Genomic DNA, 21201 nt, shown 5'->3' with positions numbered 1-21201 from the left:
TTTCGAGCGTCCAAGCGGAATTTTGGGTCGGGACTTTTCACATTTAGTTTTCTTGCTCCTTACTTTTGTCCATGTGGCACCTTTAGCTTAGCATCTTTTGCTAGGCCTCATTAGCCACTCAGTCGGCCCCCCCCAAAAGGAAATTTGGGGGCTTTTTATGCATCCCTGGGAAATAATCAAGTGCTCAACTTGGGCAATTGAAGCAAATTGCGGGCGCGGCGACGGCCGGCGGGCGCACTTTTCACGCCGGCTCCAAATGACGGCGGCATCATGAAAAGGCCCCCGCGCTGCGGCGCCGCGGCCTCCTTCCTTATCAGGCGGGATTAAAAGGGAATCGTGAAACAAGCCGCGCCTTTGCAGCCTTGTGTGGCATGAATACGATTATCTAATGGGCTCCAGTGGCAGGAGGCGGTGGCGGCGACGGCGCCCATTCCGCCAGACCTTTCCCAGACTATCTGCTGCCCGCGGCCCCTCACCATCCTCCTCGCTTCAACTCCTTCTTTGCCGCCAAAGTCATTACGGCCGCCGTCTATCAGAAGGCAGAGCGATAAATCCTCCCTCGGCTCCTCCGATTGGAGCGTCTTGCTCTTGTAAGTTCAACAGACAAAAAGCACTCAAGGCACTTATCAATATTCAGATTTTTTTTCTTCTTTTTGTCTCAATGTGGGTCACATTTATGCAAAGCGCCTTCAAACTTCACAAAATCGTATTACATGGCGGCCATGTGCGAGGAGGCCTCGTGTCACCAAACTGGGACAAAAATGCAATTTGGGGCTTTGGCTCCAACATGTCAACATCCCGTGGTGCTGCGGGTCAAATTGACCCGCTGAGATTGTAGACACACATCATCCACGACTGGCTCATCATTTTGCTCCTTCAAGTCTGCAGGTCATTTTGAACCCAATAGATCTGTGGCATGTTTATGTTCAAAATTCTCAAATTCAATTGATGATCATAAACGATTGCTAGATTTCCACAGAGGATAAAGAATTAAGTATTGGTCTTTGCTCTCTCGACATTTCATACTAGTGTTTGGTTTTTCGAATAGAAAGGTGTGGAATCACACGAGATCTCGTACAAATGTTGCAGGAAAATTCACTTTACAGTTTCAACCTGACCAAGAAACGTGGAAAATGACTCCGCCACCTAGAACAGGAAGAAACAGAAATAAGAATTTGACGGGTCACTGGGTTTAAACTACTTCAATAATATTTATGCTCGTTTCGCAAACCTGTCTATGGCGTTTTGTATTGTGTGTTAGCATTAAGCTAGCATGTTGGCGCTTTCACAAATGCTCACACTCGCATCCCGGGAGCACGCGAGCTCCCCCGGGACCGTGTTATAGCAAAATAATAAAAAAAAAGGCATCAATATTTGATCCAGCTGCTGTGTTTGTGGTCCACATCAAAGTGCTTTTGTTTGGCCTCCTCGGCAGCATTCGTCTCACGGCCGGCCGCGAGACGCTCGGCGGCGAGGCCTGCCGAGCCGCCGAGCGCCCAACGACGCCCACTGATTGCTTTATTATCCAACATTAATTATTGATCTTTCTCTTTTATCAGCTGCACGCCTCCTTCGTTTAGGCCGTGACGAATGTGGGAAGGATGCAAAGACAACAAGATGGAAACGAATTTGGATTTTGAAAATTGCTCGAGAACCGCGTTCGGTCACTCCAGGAGGCAAAACGGAGGATGTCGGAGGCCTCCTGAGAACCACGTGACTCTCCCAGCCAAGAAAAGATGAGCAACATTAACAAGACTTCTACTCAAATTCAAGACAATCATGTCCTGATGTTGTTCTCACAAATTTAGTAATTTGGCGATATCGCATATTTGTATTTATCACATATTTGTATTTATAAATTATTGTAATTGATTTTTATGGCAACAGCATTTATATTTATGTAATGATAATAATAATAATAATAATAATAATAATAATAATGTAATATTACTACGCTCTTAATGTGATTCAGCAGCAAGTTGACAAACAAGCAGATAATAAACATTGTTCCAAAATTACATTAGCAACTCTCCGATGGTATCACTTTTAAAAAATGAAGATGATAATCTTTTTCCAAGTACTATATGATGGCTTTACACGGCGCGGGTGTACCTAATCTACCGTCCTGTGAGTGTAAATCATTGTGTCAGCCGCTTATGGATGCTCTGCCGTCACAGCGACACGGACGGTGACTAACGACACTCGCACTTATCACGATTATCATGAGTGACGTCAAACGGAAGCGTCTCTCATTCTCGGCTGAATGATGAGCAACATTGTGGGCCGCTACAGTGCCGAATGTCCTTTCCGCTAGTGGGGCTCCGTTTCATTGCTACTTTTGACCTGTTATTCTCTGCTCCACTGTGGACCCACTCCAAGTCCGAGAGGTCACATTTGCTAGCTCACCACTTTAAGACCTGAACACACACACACACGCACACACACCAGGTTCCCTCCACAATTGCAGCAAGATGGATGGCGTGTCCCCCCACTACAGGTGCTGCTCTACTTCGGGAGCCTTTCACATTTTTCACTGCACTCCCCGGTGGTGATTAAACAAAGAGTGCATCACAACACACTGGATTCGTTTAAAGGCACGCAATCCATCTTATCTAATTGTTCTCGTTCGAGTTACAAGGAGGTTCACACTGTGCGGCTACACCGGTAGTCGATAGGGGGCGCTCCTACCCGCTATAAAGTGCAAGAAAGGCTTTTTTTTAAAAAACATATATTTACGTGCAAGCTATGCCACCCTGTGGCTAAAAGTAGACACACAAGAGGCAGAACGTGAGCCAGCCAACACTTACTCCAATGTCGCGATGGTTGTTTGATATTTAGCCTTCTTGAGATGGGGAAATATTTCTTTTTCTCCAGATTTTCAAAATGGCTCAAGGGGGTTAATAAGACGTGAGACTGTGAGGTCATATATTTTAGCGTTTTGAGAGAACAAATAAATCAAATGTGTTGTGCAAGAGGATATGATATCTTTGTGGAATGGAGTTTCTCTTTTTTTTTTTTTTTTTTAATATGTGACAGCCGCTTCCTGTTTCAGGGTGCTTTTTGTGAATCTTCAGTGATTAAAATAACATTGGCGTCTTGGAAACTAAAGTAAGGAAATCTACTTACAAGGAGGCAAGAGCGCCTTGTCTTCATTGTTGGCAACTTCCCATCGTGACAGCAGCAGCAGAGTCTCACCAGAAGGCCACAAGGTGCAGCAGACTGTGGCTGACCGCAACACACGAGGTTCTCTGGAGGTCATGTGCCCAACATGCCAGTTTTCTTTTTCTTCCCTCCAACCACATAGACACGAGACGGCTTGCCAACTCCCACATGTGACCGTGATTTGTGCAAATTGCGTCACCGCATCTCAGCTAAGCGCAAAGCCACAGATTTCAAACAATAGTTGAACGAAGCACCCGACAGAGACCGTTGAGCTCGTTGAGCGTTTGCTAACCTGCAGCGGTTATTGTCACAGCAGAAATAGACTCAATCTGTTTTTTTTAATATTTTCTTTATCTGAAAATAAAGAGTACATTTTAATGCATACAATTGGAGTCTTCAATCGGCCAACCAAACATGGTTTTTTTTTTGGAATGTGGGAGGAAACCAGAGTGCCCGAAGAAAACCCACGCGGGCCCGGGGAGAACATGCAAACTCCACACAGGGAGGGCTGGAGGTGGAATCGAACCCCCACCCTCCTAACTGTGAGGCGGACGTGCTACCCAGTGTGCTACCGAGCCGCCCTTAGAAAAAAAGTGACAATTCAAATTTACGGGACAGTTACATTTGTACAAGAAGGTCAAAGACCTGGCGTTCATAGGGAGAGCGCCGGCATGGTGTCAGTGTCGCTGCTGAGTGACGGGCGCTTAGGGGCCGCCTGGAATTTGACGACTCCGCTTCCGGCCGCTCCTGGAATGCACGAGCGCAGCAGCTTCAGCAGGTCTTGCCTGAAGCGCACACCGACAAAGACGTACAAGAAGGGGTTGAGGCAGGCGTGCGTGTAGGCCAGGCTCTTGGCCACCTGGCTGGCCACGTCGAAGCGCTTGACCACGGCGCAGTCGGTGATGGTGGCGTTGGCAGCCTGCGAGGCCTCCACCATCAGGAGCCCGTTGTACGGCAGCTGCGAGGCCAGGAAGGCAAAGACTACCGCCAAGACCACACGCAGGGACTTGTGCTTCTCGAAGTTCCTGGCCCGCAGAAGCGTGCGGATGATGCCCGAGTAGCAGAAGACCATGACCAGGAGCGGCAGGACAAAGCCCATGCAGATCTGCAGGGCCAGCACCAGGATCTTGGTGCGGTTGTATGCGTTGTTCCAGTAGAGCAGCACGCAGAAGGACGAGCCGCTCGCATCCGTCTTCACGCGGGCGAAAAGGAACTCGGGCAAGGCGAAGAGAGCCGAGACGAGCCACACGGCCACGCAAGCCACTTTGCTGTACAGGAGCAGCTTCTCCTTACAGTTCTGAGCCTTGGTGACATGCACGATGGCGATGTAGCGGTCCACGCTGATGCAGGCCAGCAAGAAGGTGCCACTGAATAAGTTGATCTTGTAGACGGCCGACACCGTCTTGCAGAGAACCCCGCCCACATGCCAGCCTTTGATGGCCTCGGCCGCCCAGAAGGGCAGCGTGCACAGGAAGAGGAGGTCGGCCATGGCCAGGTTGAGCAGGTACACGTCCGTCATGGTCTTCAAGCGCTTGCGTGCGGTGCTGTAGATCCACACCACCATCAGGTTGCCCACGGCCCCCAGCGCAAAGATGGTCCAGAAGAGGGGCGGCTCGTACCGGCCTCGGAACTGCCTGACCCAACTCCTGTCGCACATGCCGCTCATCTCGGTGGGGCCCGTGTCGTAGTCATCCGAGTAATCCAAAGACTCCTGATGAAACAAACCAAAATCATTAGCAACAATAAGCCCCTGATGGAAAAAAGAAATGACTAGAAGAATCTGATGCTGCCATCTAGCGGTGGGGGTCTGAAGCACGGTTCAAGTGACAAGCGCGCATCTTTGTAGTCAAGGCCATCCTGACTCAAGGCAGTTCTGCTTGTTTAGTGCCGAGTTGACTTCAAGAAAGATTTTTGTCTTTTTGTTTCCTGTCATGTATGTTCTGAACTGGCAAAGATGCGGAGATGTAACATGAAACGCTCGTGCAGAGCGAGTGCTTCTTGTGCAGCTGCCTGGAGAAACCACATCGCTGCACCACTTCCTGCTTCCAAAGACAATGCTCAACGATCCTTGTTAGATGAGAGCCACAGATAAAAAGGTTGTAAGTGACCGTCAACTGTTTCCCTACATTGAAACCAACTTCCTGTGCTATTCTTGATTTCAGATTTCAATTTGGTGTTGTCAATTCAGGGGTGGTTGGTTATCTTAACTAACCCAAATTTTGACTCTGGGGTTCCAAGAGTGTACGTGTGGATGTTTAATCTTTTTTTTTTTCTTTTTTCAATTAGCGACTTGTTCAGTTAATATTGTGAGCATCATCTCACATAGGACCAATCCATTTTTTCTTCATTCCAATACATGTTGAAGCCATTTGTATTATATTTCTACAAACGTGATTAATTTATTTTTCTTGAATACAGTTGAAGCAAAAGTTTAGTTAAAAAAAATCCCAAAATGTCCATTTAAGCAACAACATAAGGAGTTAAAGGAAGGAAGCTTGAAAGGGAAGTCAAACTTTGTTCAAAAAGCAAAAAGAGAAAATACTCACCGTGACAAAGTCATCAGTTGTTGTCATATACGGCGAAGTGATAAAATCTGTCATCTTATCTGCAAATGATGAAATTTTTTTTGACATGAGCTCCTCCATATGCGTTTTAACAAGCTGTCAAATTTTTAGGACTGATGAACAAAGCAGCAAGTGTATTACCTTGCCCCCCTGAAGGCACGAGCGCTTCTTGTTTCCTGTGCGAGCGACTCACAGCAGTCTTTTATGACTCCACTAGCGTCACAAGGTCACGTGCTGATCGTTCCAAGTCCGTGCCAATCAAGGTGGGGGAGCCCTAATGCTTCAGGCCGCCTCCCCCCTCAACCAAGGGAAGTCAAACTAAACATTTGTTCAAAAAGCAAAAAGACAAAATACCGTGACAAAGTCATCAGTTGTCATATACGGCGAAGTGATAAAATCTGTCATCTTATCTGCAAATGATGAAATTTTTTTTGACATGAACTCCTCCATATGCGTTTTAACAAGCAGTCAAATTTTTAGGACTGATGAACAAAGCGGCAAGTGTATTACCTGGTTGGGGGGGGGGGGGGGGCGTGAGTGCACGAGCTCTTCTTGTTTCATGTGAGTGCGACTCATCCTCAGCCGTCTTTTATGACTCCTCTAGCGCCACAAGGTCACGTGCTGATCGTTCCAAGTCCGTGCCAATCAAGGTGGGGGAGCCCTAATGCTTCAGGCCGCCTCCCCCCTCAACCAGACCCACGAATTTGGATCTATGCCTATTAAACTGGAACCAAAACAATTTCTCGTCACAGATAAGGTTTCAGATCAAATTTTGAAAAAAAAATGTGTGCACAGGTGGAGCACTCAGCATGAGCGATGTGTGAAACCCAAAACTTTCAGGTGCGGGTGAAGAGCGGAGGCGGCTGATGAAGACACGGCAGCTGTGTCTTCGGTGTCATTTGACACTTTTTGCCTTCACTGTCACTCGGATGATGGATGGCATATGGATGACGTGGGCTTTAACGGACGGCTCGCATTTTGGGAAGAATCCGTCCGTCTTGTTATCAGACAGCAGGTGCAAAGTGAAAAAAATAATATTCTTCAAAGTTGGACTTTGTTCCTGGTCAAACTAAATTTTTGCGAGCAGAATTGTGTTCCTGGATGACGTTGCTCAAAATCATTCATGTGATATGGCCAAAACAAAACAAAAAAGTGGGAAAACACAGGAAAGGGAAACACATCAACTGACCCGAGTCACCAGAGCAGAACGCACGCAAAGCTTACTGAGCATGCAGTACCACACGCAAAAACGTCGTTCCGTCGAGCTCGGGTGGCTTTCGCAAGAGGCGCTGGTCTGGTTTTACGCGCTTCCTCTTGAACGCTTTAACGCTCCATGAGGACAGTTGCAATGGTCTCGTTTTACGCGCTTCCGCTTGAACGCTTTAACGCTCCATGAGGACAGTTGCAGACAGTTGCACTGCGCTTGTCACCACAGCTGCTTTCACAAACGTGTATATCACCAAAATGACCATAAAGGTACGCACACGATGTGAAGTTGACTACGGTTGGTATTTACTGTCTGAAGAACATGTCTGTTTGGGTTTTCATTTCACAGAAAAGCATTCGTGCGACACACAAGATGACAGAAGGTCAAGACCAAGTCGTGGCTTTCTTTTTTTTTTTTTAAATCAGAGTCCAATTCACTGAAGGCCTCTTGTAAGAAACATGTACTTGATCCAACTGGAGAAAGTTCTGAAGGGCACGTCCAGAACCAGAACCCAACGACAAGAGTGGGGAAAAAAAAAAAAAAAGTCTGATTAAGCCTGAATAAATGAGTTCTCACTAAAGTGCTGCTTTATTCTGCTTGCGTCACGATGGATGCTTCCATCTCCCCCGCTGGACTTCGACTCATTCGTTGGGCTCGTATCTGAAAGACAGATTGAAGAGGCTTCTCTTAGCTACACTGCACTCTGCTGGATTCGGGAGGGCACCGCCCCACTTTGGCGTTTTGGAGGCGGCGCTCTTGCTCACGTACTTCTGCAGTCGTTGCCTAATGTCCTTGATCTGCTCGTTCTTCTTTGTTAGGATCTCCTTCATGTTCCGATAAGCCGCCGTTTGCTGGAACTTCTTGTCCAGCTCCTGGACACCAACACGCCTCATTGAACAGAGCTCAAAGCGTCATTCTCACACACATGCCGACGAGGGCGGACCTTCTCGGCCAAGGCCAGCTGCTCCTGCACTCGAAGGAGTTCGTGTTTGGCCGAGACCAGGTTCTCCCGCAGGTCCTTCTGGGAGGCGGCGTTGATGGTCACCGAGCGTTCGTACTCCTTGTTGAGGGCCGCCACTCTATCCACCAGGCCGCTGATCTCCTTGGAGTGAGCCATCAGCTAACAGACAGGGGGGTGGGGGGACATGAGGGAAGGGCAGCGATCTGCTTTAGAAGCAAAACGAGCCATACCTGATGGCTGCTTTGCACCTTCTGGAGATCTTGAAGGGCTCTCTGGGCCTTTGTCTTCTCCTCCAGCACATTCATTGCCTGGAGAAATGAGGCGTTCATGGCTTGCTGTGAAGGTGAGCTTTGAAGGTGCTTTCGTACCTGGGTTTCTAAAGTGCGCAGTTTGCCTTTCAGGGTCTCGTTCTCTTCCTGGAGTTTTACGATCTCCTGAAATGAGCAAGTAGATATGAATGATGGGGAGTTATAATCTGATTCTTCTCCAAGTAGTTGCGTTTCCCCACCTTGTTGAGAAGTTCCGAAACCCCGCCTTCGTTTAGCGGCGCCAGCTTGGGTTTGCTGCTGTCCTGGTTCGCCTAACACGAACCAAACAAAGACATGCTCGATCATTCCGAGCCGAGAGTAGATGTGCGCTCTTCACACTCACCTTATCGGAGACTTTAAAATCAGTCTTCTCAAATTCAGCTACTTGCTCGAGCAGATTCCTGTTTGGGTAGAGAAGAGGAGGCGAACAGACTAGTCGGCTTTAGACAAAAAGAGCTTGGAGTCAGTTCAGCAAACGTTTTGGCATGAACACAACACATGGCAGGGAACAACAATCAACGAGGAGACATGATCACAAAGCAATTGGTATTATGGAGCTGAAGATCGTTCCACGGTCATGAGCTTTTTTTTTTCTCAGCTCAGTCTTGTTGACAGCAGCTGAGCTAAAGATATAGATGTGGTTTGAAAAAGCGGCGAAAGTGCACGTAGGTGGCTGCGCCCGGGCCCAGTGGGGCGTGTATGATTCTTTAGAAACTTGCAGCCACAAAGGCTGGGAGAAAAAAACAACAAATTCCCCCAGCCGCACACTTTAAGAGCAAGGGTCACGAGGTGAAAAGTTACATGAAGTTCACCAAGGTGGACTAGGTGTTCCTCACCTGTTCTCCAGCTCAGAGATATCCGTCTGGAGGCGCAGGTAGTACTTTTCGGCTTGGAAGAAGAGCTGGCGCAGTAGCAGGACGTTGGTGTGCGCTGTGTTGATGAGCTCCATCTCTACCTCGCCTCGCACCACCACATGCAGCCCGTCCAGCATGTCGCGTACCTCGTCCACCGTGAACGTCTCCTCCACCAGCCTTTGGACCCAAACACAAACGTGGCACATGACAAAATAGCATGTGGGGCCGCTAGACTCATTCACACATCATGTTACATCTTCCCAGTGTGTTACAAGGTCCACTATTGGCCCGCTGGCTCCCTCTAGTGGCATGTCAAAGACTCACAGCTAAATTGAACTTTTGTGCAATACATGCACGGAATATTTAAGAACTGAACTAGGCCATGGAAGGAAGTGTGAAAAAAACAAACAGTGGCACCCACCTGCTGTCTTTGAGTTCTTCAAAGCAGGAATCCACCGTCTTGAGCCTCAACATGCGTTTGGATCGAGCGAATCGCATGTAGTTGATCACCTCGTTGTGATGATACTCATTACACCCAAATTCAGTCTATGTGAGGGAGGGAAAAGAGGAGCAACCCGTTGATTTTTGTTTTAATTCATTGGAGTTTCATTGCAAGAATTTAACAATTGTTTTATTTTGGGGATGTGGGATGCAAACTCGAGTTTTACCCCCCCACAGTATCTGTAAGGGAAAAATTATTGATTTGTATTTTCTATTATTTTTGTGGACGTTGATCAATTATTGATGAATTAAAACAAATCGCAGAAGGTGAAAATCAACGCTAACGCAGCTAACAGAATGGAATTGAAGACAAGCAGACGTCCAGCAACAGGCCGTCGACAACATCAACATGAAGCGCAGGAGGAAACGACTTTTACGAAATGGTTACAAGCGCTAACTGTAATCCACAAATGATACATAAAGCGACTTACCATGTTGGCTGTGGAGCTAACGTTCTCGTCACTTATGCGGCTAGCTTGAAGCTCAAAATAGCACGGATGATGTGCTGCTAATATAAAACAGATTTGGAAGAGGGGAAAAAAACTGCAAAAGCGATACCGTGCGTTGGTAACGCTCACGGTAATGTCGTTTGAGCAAATACGCAAACACAGGATGTCCTAAATGAGCTACTTGGCGCTGGTTGTTGGACGATAATCTGTCCGATTGGCCAGGCTAGCAGTGAAGCTAGGCGTTTGCAAGGGAACCAAAACGAGCGTCATTGCCTTGGTTACGAGCGGTGCGTTCACTGCAGCTCCGTAAACCAGAGTTCTAAATCAATGACGCCACGACGTCATTTCCACAGATACGTTTTAAAAAATGCTACTGTTAAACATTTGACATTATATTAAACTCATCTAAGATATGTATAAATAATATCGCATACATAATAGCTATCGATGTATCTGTAGCCCGTGTGTGTGGAAGAATTTTCAGATTTTAAAAATATACTTAATCATGAATATGACTGCACTGCTTGTTTATTTCATTTTTGTAACTCCCGCACGAGGGCAAAAATGTGCAAAACGATGATTTGTTCATAATTGCTGATTGAAAAAGAATTGTTTTACAGTTGGGCCATTTGATGAAAAAATATGTCAGACATTGAACATAATTTACACACACCTCATTTGACTTGTCCAAATAGTTAGATGTTGTATTCTGCTCGGAAACGTGCGTTTCTGAAACCTAAAAAAAAGGCAAACGCACAGGTGCACCTCAATAAATTAGAAGACATGAACTTAAATTCTTTCACTCGAGATGGGGATCCAAATGATAACGACGTATACAATCCAAAAGGTCAATCTGTAGAATAATCACATTCCCCTATTCATAAATTTGCTCCACACAAAGTGAAATATTTCAAAAGTTGTGTTCATTGTGATTTCCAGAAATCCGATGACATACAAAAACAATCCAATCGGCTGAGATGCATCTCTAAATGTATAAGTGGCATACTTCCTCGAGATTCAAGTTGAACAGGCTATAATGAGTCATTTAATCTTGATTATTGAAAACAAAAGCATTTGCTTCTCTCGCTTGATCCAGTCATCAAACCAAACCACACGGGTGTATTTAGAAAGACATTAAAAATTATCACAACAATTAATACGTTTTTTTTGGGTGTGTAAAAAGTGTACATCAGAAAAATAGGCGTGCACGCCCTCCTCCCCCTCGGAGCTGTCGCACGTCACTGCTCACAAGTCCGGAGCCAAGGACGTGTGTGGGGCGGCGGGCGCTAGATGGCCGAGGCTTTGTCTCTGTTGATGAAGAGGGTCTCCTGGCAGAAGGGGTTGACCAAGACCACGCTGCCCACACCGTAGTCGCCGTTTGGGGGCAAGCAGCTGTCGTGCTCCTGCCGCAAACATAAGTGACGTCATTCATCAGGCTTTGCAAAAAATAAACAATTATAAATGAACAAATAAATAAATAAATAAATAAATAAATCGTCATAAGTTTAAGTTTAGAAATGAATGTACTACACGCCAGCCAGCAACCAGTCAACTCGGAAAAGGTTGGAGATCATGCTATACTGTCTTCAACCACTAGATGGCGATGTAGCACGCAAAACCACGTTTAGAATGCAAATCAGGGGTAATTAAGCACGTTTGATAAAAGTATTCAAACACATCAACAGTAACGTATATTATAATTGTAAATAATTTTCAACAATAACAAATAATTACAAATTATAAATAAATTGTTTGCGTTCGTTACCTCGCTCTCCAGCGTGTGAATCTCTCGGGGCAGCTCGACGGCATGGCGGCTGAAGTAGTCCATGGTGATGGCGTTGTTCCAGTAGCTTAGGTTGTTCTCTTGACTGGACGACTTCTTCCTGCGTCTCATGCAGCACACCGTCAGCAGCACGGCTGCCAAATCACAACAATAACGACTTAAATATAAAAATATTTTGGGGGATTGCAACCAATCTCTGCCACAAATCGCAGCATTCCACGAGTAATTGAGACCCCCGAAAAATGTTTGCCAAAAGAGGCCACAAGACAGAGGTAAAACACTACTTATGTCAAAATGCAACTCCTCAATTTGTCATCAGTTGGCGCTGTTGCTCAATCACAAATGTTGCGACTTACAGCAGGTAGACACGGGCACACTGATGGCCAGCACAATCCACACGATGTCCACGCGACTCAGGCAGATGGCCACGCGAGACGATGGTGATGAATCCAGACCGGGCCCCGAGCTGTTGTCGATCCCCCAAGGGTCCCGTGTGGTGGCTGGCACCTGCCTGTTCAGGAAGCTGCCGCCGCCGCCCTCTGTCCAGACCGTCTCTCGAGTGGACGGGTGGCGGTCCGGGGTGGCAGACGTGCTCGGCGACGGCCCCGCAAGGGGGTCGCTGTCCGTAGAGTTGGGCCGAGGTGATGCCGGCGTGATCGCCTCGCTGCTGTCATTGACGGCGGTGTCTGTAGGACGGAGGCTGGGTTCTTGGGAAGCGGCGACGGCAGAGGTTTGGTTTTCCACGGAGGCCTCCGCCAGCGTGACGGGGGCCAGCTGCTCAGTGGGGGGCTCGCTCATGTCAGCGGGCGCTTCCCTCAAGGTGATGGTGTGGTGGGCCGGGAGTTCCCTGAGGGACCCACGCAAGTTGGAAGCTCGGGTGGCGTGGAGGACCACGTCGCTTTTAGCCGACCATTCGGCGCCGCTGCTGGAGCCTTCCCGGTGCCAGTCCGGGCGAGGAGTGCCGATGGTGGCGGTTGCCATGGCGTCCCGTCCGGGGGCCGCGTCGCCAAACTGAAGCTCATGTGCCGACGACGCCGGTCCGACTGGCAGCGTGAGGAGAGCGAGAACACCTGCAAGAACAAAAACAGCACCTTCACCGAACGGCATCAGCTCAAGGCGCTTCCTTCCCTTCACGTGCAGAATTGCTCCTGGGGAACCGTCAGCCACGTTATCGTCGTTTGGCATTCATAACGTGCCTCCGCTTTTAATCGAGTGCGTTTGTCACTCTGCCGCTCCTCTAACGAGATTGCTTCATTAAGCGCAACGGCCGGCGAATGCCGAGCAGGTCGTCACGACGCACAATTTTTCACTTTCTTCTTACATTCCGTTCCAGATCGCAGTTAGCACAAACTCAAGTGGAACTGAGGGGAGACGTCTTCTTATTATGATGGTCGTTTACACTGACAATTCTTCTTCCAGCCATTTGGCTCAAAGCGGGAGCCTCTGACAACTTTAAGACAGGTATTATCATACGTTGATCAACTATTGGATTTTCTTCGCTCTGTAGCTCCTCCTCCAAGGTCACTTTAATGCCGCGCAAGATTACAGGATCCTGAGGACAACATGCTTGACAGGAAACGTTGTCCTCCAATCAATAACATTGATGAAACTGCGCGTGGGGGTTCTCCACCACAATGTTTGGTTTTTTAAATATCACCTGGTAAAAACAAGTTCCAGTGGTGACGCAAACAACAAACATGAGATAGCGGGTGTTGCCATTGGTGTCCAGATAGTCTCCATCCTGTGGACGCTCTCGCTTGGGCGGCAAACACTCGGCAGATGTGAACGTGCAGATAAAGACAAGCACTTCCTGTTTGAATGCCCCGCTAATTGTTGCGCAACAACTTTGAAGAGTACATAAAGTGTGCTGTTGACCAAGCGATGGCCATCAAACAGGAAGTAGTCACATTAAACAGGAAGTGTTTCGGATTGCGGAAAGAATGCTAAAATTGGTCCATTACAGCCAAACCCAAAATGTAAAATCATAACCACAGAGACATCAAACATGAAATCTGGGTATTTTGGAATCTTGAATCATTTCTCCCCCCCCCCACCCCCACTTACTCAGTAGCTGGCAGCGCAGAACCTGCAGGCTGGTCTTCATGGTATCATGTGATCCGGGTCGTCCTCCACAGTGCTCATGGTTCTCTGCCAAAAACGAAAGACGACACAGGCGCTCAAATGAAGCTCACGTATCGACCGTCGGCGCGCTCAAGTTCGTGCTGACGGATGGCTTTCAATTGAAGGAAACAATCAGAATTTATCATTTTCAGTATTATTCATAATGCGGGGCTGATTCATTGTCAGCTGGTTGTCGCAGTGGACAGCGGGAGTGATCATTTGTAGCTGAAGTAAGTCTTTAGACGCAAGACACATTGACACCTCCCACTAGGAGCACAACTTTGCCTAGCAACAGGACTGCATGTGTGTGTGGGGGTGTTTCTTTTGCAGTCGGCTAGCGAAAGTGCAAAGTTACGAGTGACAGCGCTCGATAAATGTTTCATCTTTTTTGTTGATTGGTGAGGTTGAAAAAAAAGAAACCACGCATCCGGGCGTCCACTGTCACCATGGCAACCGAGCCTCCTGCAAGTCACTTGAAGAGGGAACACGCGAGTGAGTAACTATTTGCGGAATTCAAGTCATTTCGGTACGCCGTAAGAGTTCACTTGCGGAGATCGTCTCTCGTCTCGATCGTCTCTCGTTTCGATCGTGCACCTGCGTGGGAATGGTCAATACTTTGGCGGCGGCAAAGTGGCATATTATTACAAAACCAGATGATTAAGCATCACCACTGAATGACCCTGTTATGAAACCAGATTTGGTGCTTTTGTGTGAGTGGGAGGCCACACACACACAGACACACACACACACAAGGCAGTCACTGACAAACTGCGGCTTTCAAAGCCGCTGCAGTAACACCATTTACATGACACAATATGACTTGCTGAGTCACTGCATGTGTGTTGGCCATTAAAAGGACACCAGGCCCCCCCAGTAGAAGAGCTCGACATCACACCTCCACTCTTATATAAGCACTGACTGGACACTTGATGAGGCACTCCGGCACCGGCCCATCCAATTTGTGTCAGCGGTGGTCGGGATTGACACAGATCGGATTGCCTTGACTGTCAAAAATATGAAAGAAAACAAAAAAAAAACAAGATAAGAGAAAAGCACCCCATCTCCCTCTCCACTGCTAAATTCGGATTTCAGGTGTTGGGTACCAAACGTAGTGACTGCAGTCATTTGAGAGGTGTCACCGTTACGGTTTGAATTCCCTAGCGGGAGAGATTTGGCGTGAAACGTTGCCGGCTGCTCCCTCATTGGAGCAGGCGGGCGGTAAAGGGCAAACATCAGGATGCAGCTCACTAGCCGCTAGCGTCGCAATCGTAAATAACTTCCCCCCTCCTTGTCAGCGTCTCGGCTCGTCGTCCCTGTGTCAGGCCGTCTCGCTCGGGATGATTTGGCGCGTCGCCGCACTTGTCGACATACACAGGGGTGACACTCGCCATGATCATTTTCAAAGGGGCGTCGGCGCCGTGGCGACGGGCGCACCACGCTGCCTGTCGAACGTTTGAAAGCGGCCGGGTAGCAAAAACGGAAACGCCGACAGCGGATGACGATGCTCCGGGCTAAGCTGGGTACCATTGTTAGCTCTACTTCCTGTTTTGGTTCCACTTTGGAAGGCTGACTTCCAATTGCCCTATTCTCGTCCCTCCGAGTACAAACTACACCGTGTTTCCCATTGTGACCATTCCTGGTCTCCACGGCAACCGTTTCCGGCTATGTTCCGAAGCAGTATGAGAGTGAAAAATCAGCACTTTTTTCAAAGTGTGGGCTACAAGTGTGCGATCATAAAAGAAAAAAAAAATCACAGAAAGACAAGACTGCTTTTCATGCTCAGGTGCGGCGTTACCATGGCGACAAAGCCACAATTTGCTTAACCTCAGCTATGCTAATGTCATTTGGACCGGCAAGGTTGTCATTCGAAAAAGAGATTTGAATACAAGAGTAAGAAAGACAATCTCGAGTTGGAAAAGCAGTCAGGAAGCACCGAGGAATTCTTGTCGGAGAACAATCGCGGTACAAAGGGGTGACGACAGGCCCGGGTGGAATTTATCGTTTCCTGACAAAGGAAGACATCTCCAGCACAACATTTGAGGACAGGATGTGGACATCGCGCTACTGGGATTTCAACAATCCCGGTCAGTTCTTTTGTTGACCAAACTACTGAGTGCTTTTTGCAGGTCTGATCCCTCGGCCGGCCCGAGTGAGACCAAGCCGCGTGGCTCGGCTCGGCGACACCAGCGACTTAAGGGCGGCTAATTGAGTGGCGCGAGTGTGATGCAAGAGGATCAGCGCGGATCGCTCGGCCTTAAGCCCTCCCGGCACTTCTTCCTCCTGCCGTCATTAGCAAATAGATGAGCGCAAACATATTTGCTGAGGAAATGTCCCATCATCATCATTATCGTGACCGTCAATGTCGTCCCTGGCTGATTCCCAAGTAATCGGAGCGACCTCGAAACAGACTAATTACCAAACGGCTTACTGGATGACTCACGATGATGTTATCGGACCGCTCCAAACTCGGCCCGCCCTCGTTGACAAAACGATGTACATCTGTCTGTCAGACAAACCCGAGAATTGTGCTCGTGTGCAATGTCGGTATGAAAAGATGAGCGGCAAGATCTATTATTGGTTAACGATGGCCTGGAGGACGTGGAAAAAAAAGTGCAGCTGCCCTTTCTCTCTCTTTGCTACTGTTTGACAAGATCAGCACAAACACACGCGGCCACTTCATTAGGTCCAGCTGCAAAATGCAATGCGAGGCCTGATTCCACCCTACCAATAAAGAAGCGCTCGCACAAAAAGAAAAGAAAAAAAAGACGAACATCACAACAGAGCAAATCTCCCGCGTCTGCTTTCCATCACCGAGCCAGACGTCTGTCGTCTTTTATGTTCAGCATCTTTGCAATCCCCCCACCCTGTCCTCCACGCGCCTCGGATGACGCCGCTGTCGCCATGGCGACGCAGCATCAGCAGCGCAACTGTACAGAGATTAACCCGGACACGGTTCCCGGCCAGCTGGATGGACCCGAACGGCTTCTTAATGGACATTAATGAAGATTATTTCACACCTTCCAGAATCTGTAATGAACCATAAGTGGCCTCTAATTGGGAGTCCAAATTGAGAATTCCAAATTAGCGGCAGTCTTGAATGCAACGTGAGGCCACCGAAAAACTGCCAGGAGGGAAAAAAAACAACAACATTGCACTCTTAAAGGTCTTTTTGCCCCAAAACATGGCATAATATTTATTTTTGACAGTTGCCAAGTTGCTAAGCGTGTTGCCAAGAACACGTGTCGACACCATTTGGCATCTTCTCCATGAATGAAGTCGAATCATAGAATTAAAAACGATGACACAAGCAGGCGCTCCTCAATCCCAAAAACGTACGGCAGCGCTTTCATCTGCAGTGTCAAGCTGGCACCAAGACCACGTTTGATAGCAACACGTTGGAAATCCATCAAAGCTCCAACGAGAACAAGTTGCCAAGGAAACAAGAGAGGGTCTTTTCTTTTTGGGTGGATGCCACCCCACTGATGTTAATCCTCGTGCTACAGTCATTATGTAGACGCCTGCACTCTCACCTCAGCATCTCGTAGTCGGAGGTGACATGCGTGACCCCCCCCCCCCCCCAACCCACACTCGAGGACTCCTTCACCTTTCGCCAGCAGGTCCACTACTAATCCCATTAGAGGCGCTCATGTGTGCTGCTTTAAGAAGAAGCAGAAGGCGGGCCACCGTGTTCTGTGAAAGCCCACACGGAGCTCAACACCAGCTCCGAGCTTGCTTACTGGACCTCTCAAAAGTACTAACACCTCCCGAGTAATATACTGTACTCAAATGCAAAATAAAAATAAAAACTTACACAACACGGTCGGAGTGGATTAGCTGAACCAAATCGCCCCCCCCCCCCCTTTTTTTGGTGGCACCTGGGGGTGAATATCAGCAGGTGCGGGCGCACATCGGAGTGGCACGGCTGCAGCTCAGGAATGTCAGGAATTCCGCACAGCTAATCACGTCGCCATCATGCTCGGACGCTCGCCGTGGCTCTTATCTCCCGGACCGATGCCCCGATGCCCCCCTGCCCCCTCCCATGTGTGATCATTAGAATGACGACTCGTTCATTACCGGCTGACGCGCTTCCTCGACTCTTCCCGTGGCCTCCATTTTCAAGTCTTACACCGGGTATCAACGAGACAATAAGGCTATGTCAACAAACGGAAGAATACCCATTGTTCTCACTTAAAGTGCTTTGGCGCCACATTTATTTACTGCACAGTCAGATTCAAGTCAGAAAGTACAACATGGACGCTTTGTTTGTAATATATTAAAATACTGGGGGGCTCACCGTTTGCCTCTTCCCTACAAGCTAACTTGCCCAATCTAACCTCTTGCAGGCACATTCCCAAATACTTTCCCATCTGTGCCCCCCCCCCCCCACCACAACCCGCCGTTTCCTGCGATAGGTTTGTCCAGGCGGCATGGGACAGCTGATAGTTTCCGGGCGTTTTTCAGACTTTTCCGGACGAGTGATAAGAAGCCAACGATGCCGTTAGTTCTTCCCAACATAGACGTCGGCTTGGCCAGTGACGGGTGACATTGGAACATTTGATGGCATGCAAAAGACCGGACAATTATTTCCCACCGATAACGATAATAACATGAGAGAATGAGTCCACGGTAATTGCCTTAGGATAAAAGTAAACATTACTCTCCAAGATGTATGCTTTTCATTTCTAGGGATCTTTTCATTAGAAAGGAGACATGAAAAAAAATCTATTAGTAGGCTGCCTAATACCCGACCCAGCATGGCAGTTTGCCCCGAGGACGATGTCCGCTCCAGATGTCATTGCCCCGGCTGACCCCCCCCTCCCCTCCCACCCCACCCCTGCGCACACAGCACTACTGGCGGTGTGGGTGCAGGGATTGTCCAGCAGAACAAAAGAGGCTGGAGGTGAGTGAGCACGGGTGGTGGTGGTGGTGGTGGTGGTGGTGGTGGTGGTGGTGGGGGCAAACATTCCGGCCGCAACAGCGAGGTTTAACCTGCAGGTTGAATCGAGACTTGAAAACAACCACAATGGACTACTTGGCGTTCTCCGTTTGGCCTCAAGAGAGTTGCTCGGCTCTAAGCAAGTGTTCTCATTTTGTTTTTTGGAGGTTCTGGATTTGAAGTTCAAATCTCCTGCCTAGAATTTTCTCCCAGGTTACAAATCGCGCATGTCAGCTTGACTGAACATGGATGGAAGGATGAATGATGGCAGTGCATTATTTTCATCGATATAATCAACATGGCTGTCATAAAATGATCCAAAAATGTATCAAGGTTCATCTATTTATGCCAGCTACATGTAGTGACAAGCACAACAGAAAAATTAGCCTGTGAGGCACTTTTTGTGACAATTTTGGTGCTGGCTCAATAAAGGTTGGGAACACTGCCCCGTGATTGGAAACAACTAGACTTGCTTGCATATAGCCCTCATTGGCACTACTACTACCACTCCTATCGCAATGTATAACCCCCCCCCCCCCCCCCCCTCCTTACCCGTCTGTCTTTATGACCGTCTGCATGTCTGGTCCAGCAAACGGCCGCCCCGCGCGGGTCCATACTCAAAGTGCATTGAGCTAACTTATTTACTTGAACGACATAATAGGCATGAAGGACACAGTGTGGCTAATGATGCGGTCGCGTGATATCGAGCTCGCAAATCGATGCATGCGAATCGATACGCGCGGCAGTAAATAAAAAGCGCTCCACTCACCTATGACGGCGTGGTGGCGTCGGCGTATCCGAGCTCGATTGCGAGGCGCACCAGCGGGTGGCGAGTCGCACTTCAGCGCGTCGAGACGCACATGGTCCGGCCCGGCTGGGAAAAGAAGTGTCGCACCAGCTCCGGCCGGCCGCGGGAGGAGAAGGAGCGGCGCTCGGTGTCCAAACTCCGGCCGCGGGGATTGCGATGCGCAAGGCGGTGCCACCTGACTGAGAAGCCTTAGTCGGACCCAATTCCGTCCCCGGTGGCGTAACTCTGCTCCCCGCCAGTGACGCAGCTCTCTCTCCGCCTCCGACCGGGTCGTCCGTCGGGGTTTGCTTACGCCGGTGCCACCCACCGAGTGTGAGGGAGGACCTAGAGGCGTGTAGACAGAGAGGGAATGTTAATGAGGATGTTGGGGGGCTGCTGCAGTCGATGGAGCTGCGGTGGCGGCGTCCGACGCGATCCTGGTCACAGGGGAGCAGCGGACTGGGCACCCGCTTAGGGCGACAGCAAGCACCCCCAAGTTAACAGTCAACAGTGCCTGCAAAGTGGGGGCGATGGGGAGGGGCGGGGGGCGAGGGCGCATGAACGCATTAAGTAGATTCCCATTGATTTGAATGGGAAAAGATTATCTCCGAGCGTTGAAAGTGAAGAAAAAGAGAAAAATATATACTCAAAGTACTGATACATGAAAACACACTTGAGTACGGCAAGACAGGATTTCTTTACTTTCCACTATTAACATTTAAATAATCTAATGACTACTGCACCAGAAGAGCAGAAATGCAATCGGCTAGAATGGACGCGAAAGACCAAAACAGAAAATGAATTAAAGTGAGATCACGAGAAATCAAATGAATCCACGTGCCCAAAAAAAATAAAGAGCAAGCCAACCATCAACACAAGCGTGACGATGTAGCGTCCTCTGCTGGCCGGCCGCTGCGACCGCACCTAATAACAAAGCATGACTGTGCATTTTCTGCAGGGCCCTCCTCAGAGTCATCAATCACAGCCTGCAGCCACACTGCAGTCTCCTCGGCGAAACGCGACAGAGCGACGCCGCATGCGCCACGCTCACTTTATTCGCTAAGACAAACTAATCTTATGCGCACATTTTTGTACTGGCGGCGATAATAGAGTCAGCCGATATAGGAGTGTCGGCCTTGCCAGGCGCCTGTTCGGGGAGACTCCCAGTGAGCGACGCAAGAGGGATGGGCTCCTGCAGGGGGAGAAAACATCGTAAATCCCGACACATAAAAGTGTCCACAAGACACGGGAAGAGCCCCGTTGCTGCCTTCTTTACATCGTTACAATATGTCTATCGTTAATTCATGTTTGATTAAATACTATTTGTTCTTGCTTACTTAATTCGAATGGACCATACATTGAAAGTTGTTTGACTGCATTATGTACAGGCTTGATATTCGCGCCATACGTCACTTCCTTTCCCTCAGGGTCACAAGGTAATTGAACCGTAAGGAAACAAATGCCATCTACAAATTTATCGCTTATTGTGGCTAATTCGTTGTGGAAAAACTAATAAATTTACTTTAATTTATTATCTTATGAAATCACTCAAGGAATTATCAAGATTG

At 48.4% G+C, this 21201-nt stretch overlaps 3 protein-coding genes across 4 annotated transcripts; all 3 read right to left on the bottom strand.

Annotated features, from left to right (window-relative positions):
* Positions 1–3481: 3481 nt before the first annotated feature.
* LOC125985640 (C-C chemokine receptor type 9) lies at positions 3482–7181 on the bottom strand. Of its 2 annotated transcripts, XM_049748584.2 has the most exons (3): positions 5868–7181; positions 5709–5767; positions 3482–4873 (listed from the first exon to the last, which is right to left on the bottom strand). In XM_049748584.2, the coding sequence occupies exons 2-3, from the start codon at positions 5760–5762 to the stop codon at positions 3815–3817; spliced, it is 1113 nt and encodes a 370-aa protein (XP_049604541.1). In that variant the 5' UTR covers positions 5763–5767; positions 5868–7181; the 3' UTR covers positions 3482–3814. The 2 variants fall into 2 exon arrangements, with proteins under 2 accessions (XP_049604541.1, XP_049604539.1); XM_049748582.1 differs by lacking the exon at positions 5868–7181 and having other exon boundaries at positions 5709–5861.
* A 153-nt stretch (positions 7182–7334) lies between these two features.
* Positions 7335–10311, bottom strand: lztfl1 (leucine zipper transcription factor-like 1). The gene is made up of 10 exons (XM_049748586.2): positions 9989–10311; positions 9478–9602; positions 9039–9233; positions 8546–8603; positions 8403–8474; positions 8263–8328; positions 8125–8202; positions 7877–8053; positions 7702–7805; positions 7335–7593 (listed from the first exon to the last, which is right to left on the bottom strand). The coding sequence occupies exons 1-10, from the start codon at positions 9989–9991 to the stop codon at positions 7575–7577; spliced, it is 897 nt and encodes a 298-aa protein (XP_049604543.1). The 5' UTR covers positions 9992–10311; the 3' UTR covers positions 7335–7574.
* A 205-nt stretch (positions 10312–10516) lies between these two features.
* Positions 10517–21069, bottom strand: tmem108 (transmembrane protein 108). The gene is made up of 6 exons (XM_049748581.1): positions 20971–21069; positions 19616–19978; positions 13854–13937; positions 12146–12859; positions 11772–11923; positions 10517–11409 (listed from the first exon to the last, which is right to left on the bottom strand). Exons 1-6 carry the CDS (start codon positions 20990–20992, stop codon positions 11293–11295), a joined length of 1452 nt encoding a protein of 483 aa, XP_049604538.1. The 5' UTR covers positions 20993–21069; the 3' UTR covers positions 10517–11292.
* Between the last annotated feature and the right edge of the window lie 132 nt (positions 21070–21201).

The sequence above is a fragment of the Syngnathus scovelli genome, chromosome 18 (assembly GCF_024217435.2).
Source record: "Syngnathus scovelli strain Florida chromosome 18, RoL_Ssco_1.2, whole genome shotgun sequence".
Taxonomy (NCBI): Eukaryota; Metazoa; Chordata; class Actinopteri; order Syngnathiformes; family Syngnathidae; genus Syngnathus; species Syngnathus scovelli.
Note: the sequence above shows the minus strand (reverse complement) of the source record. Positions and strands in the feature narration are given on the sequence as shown.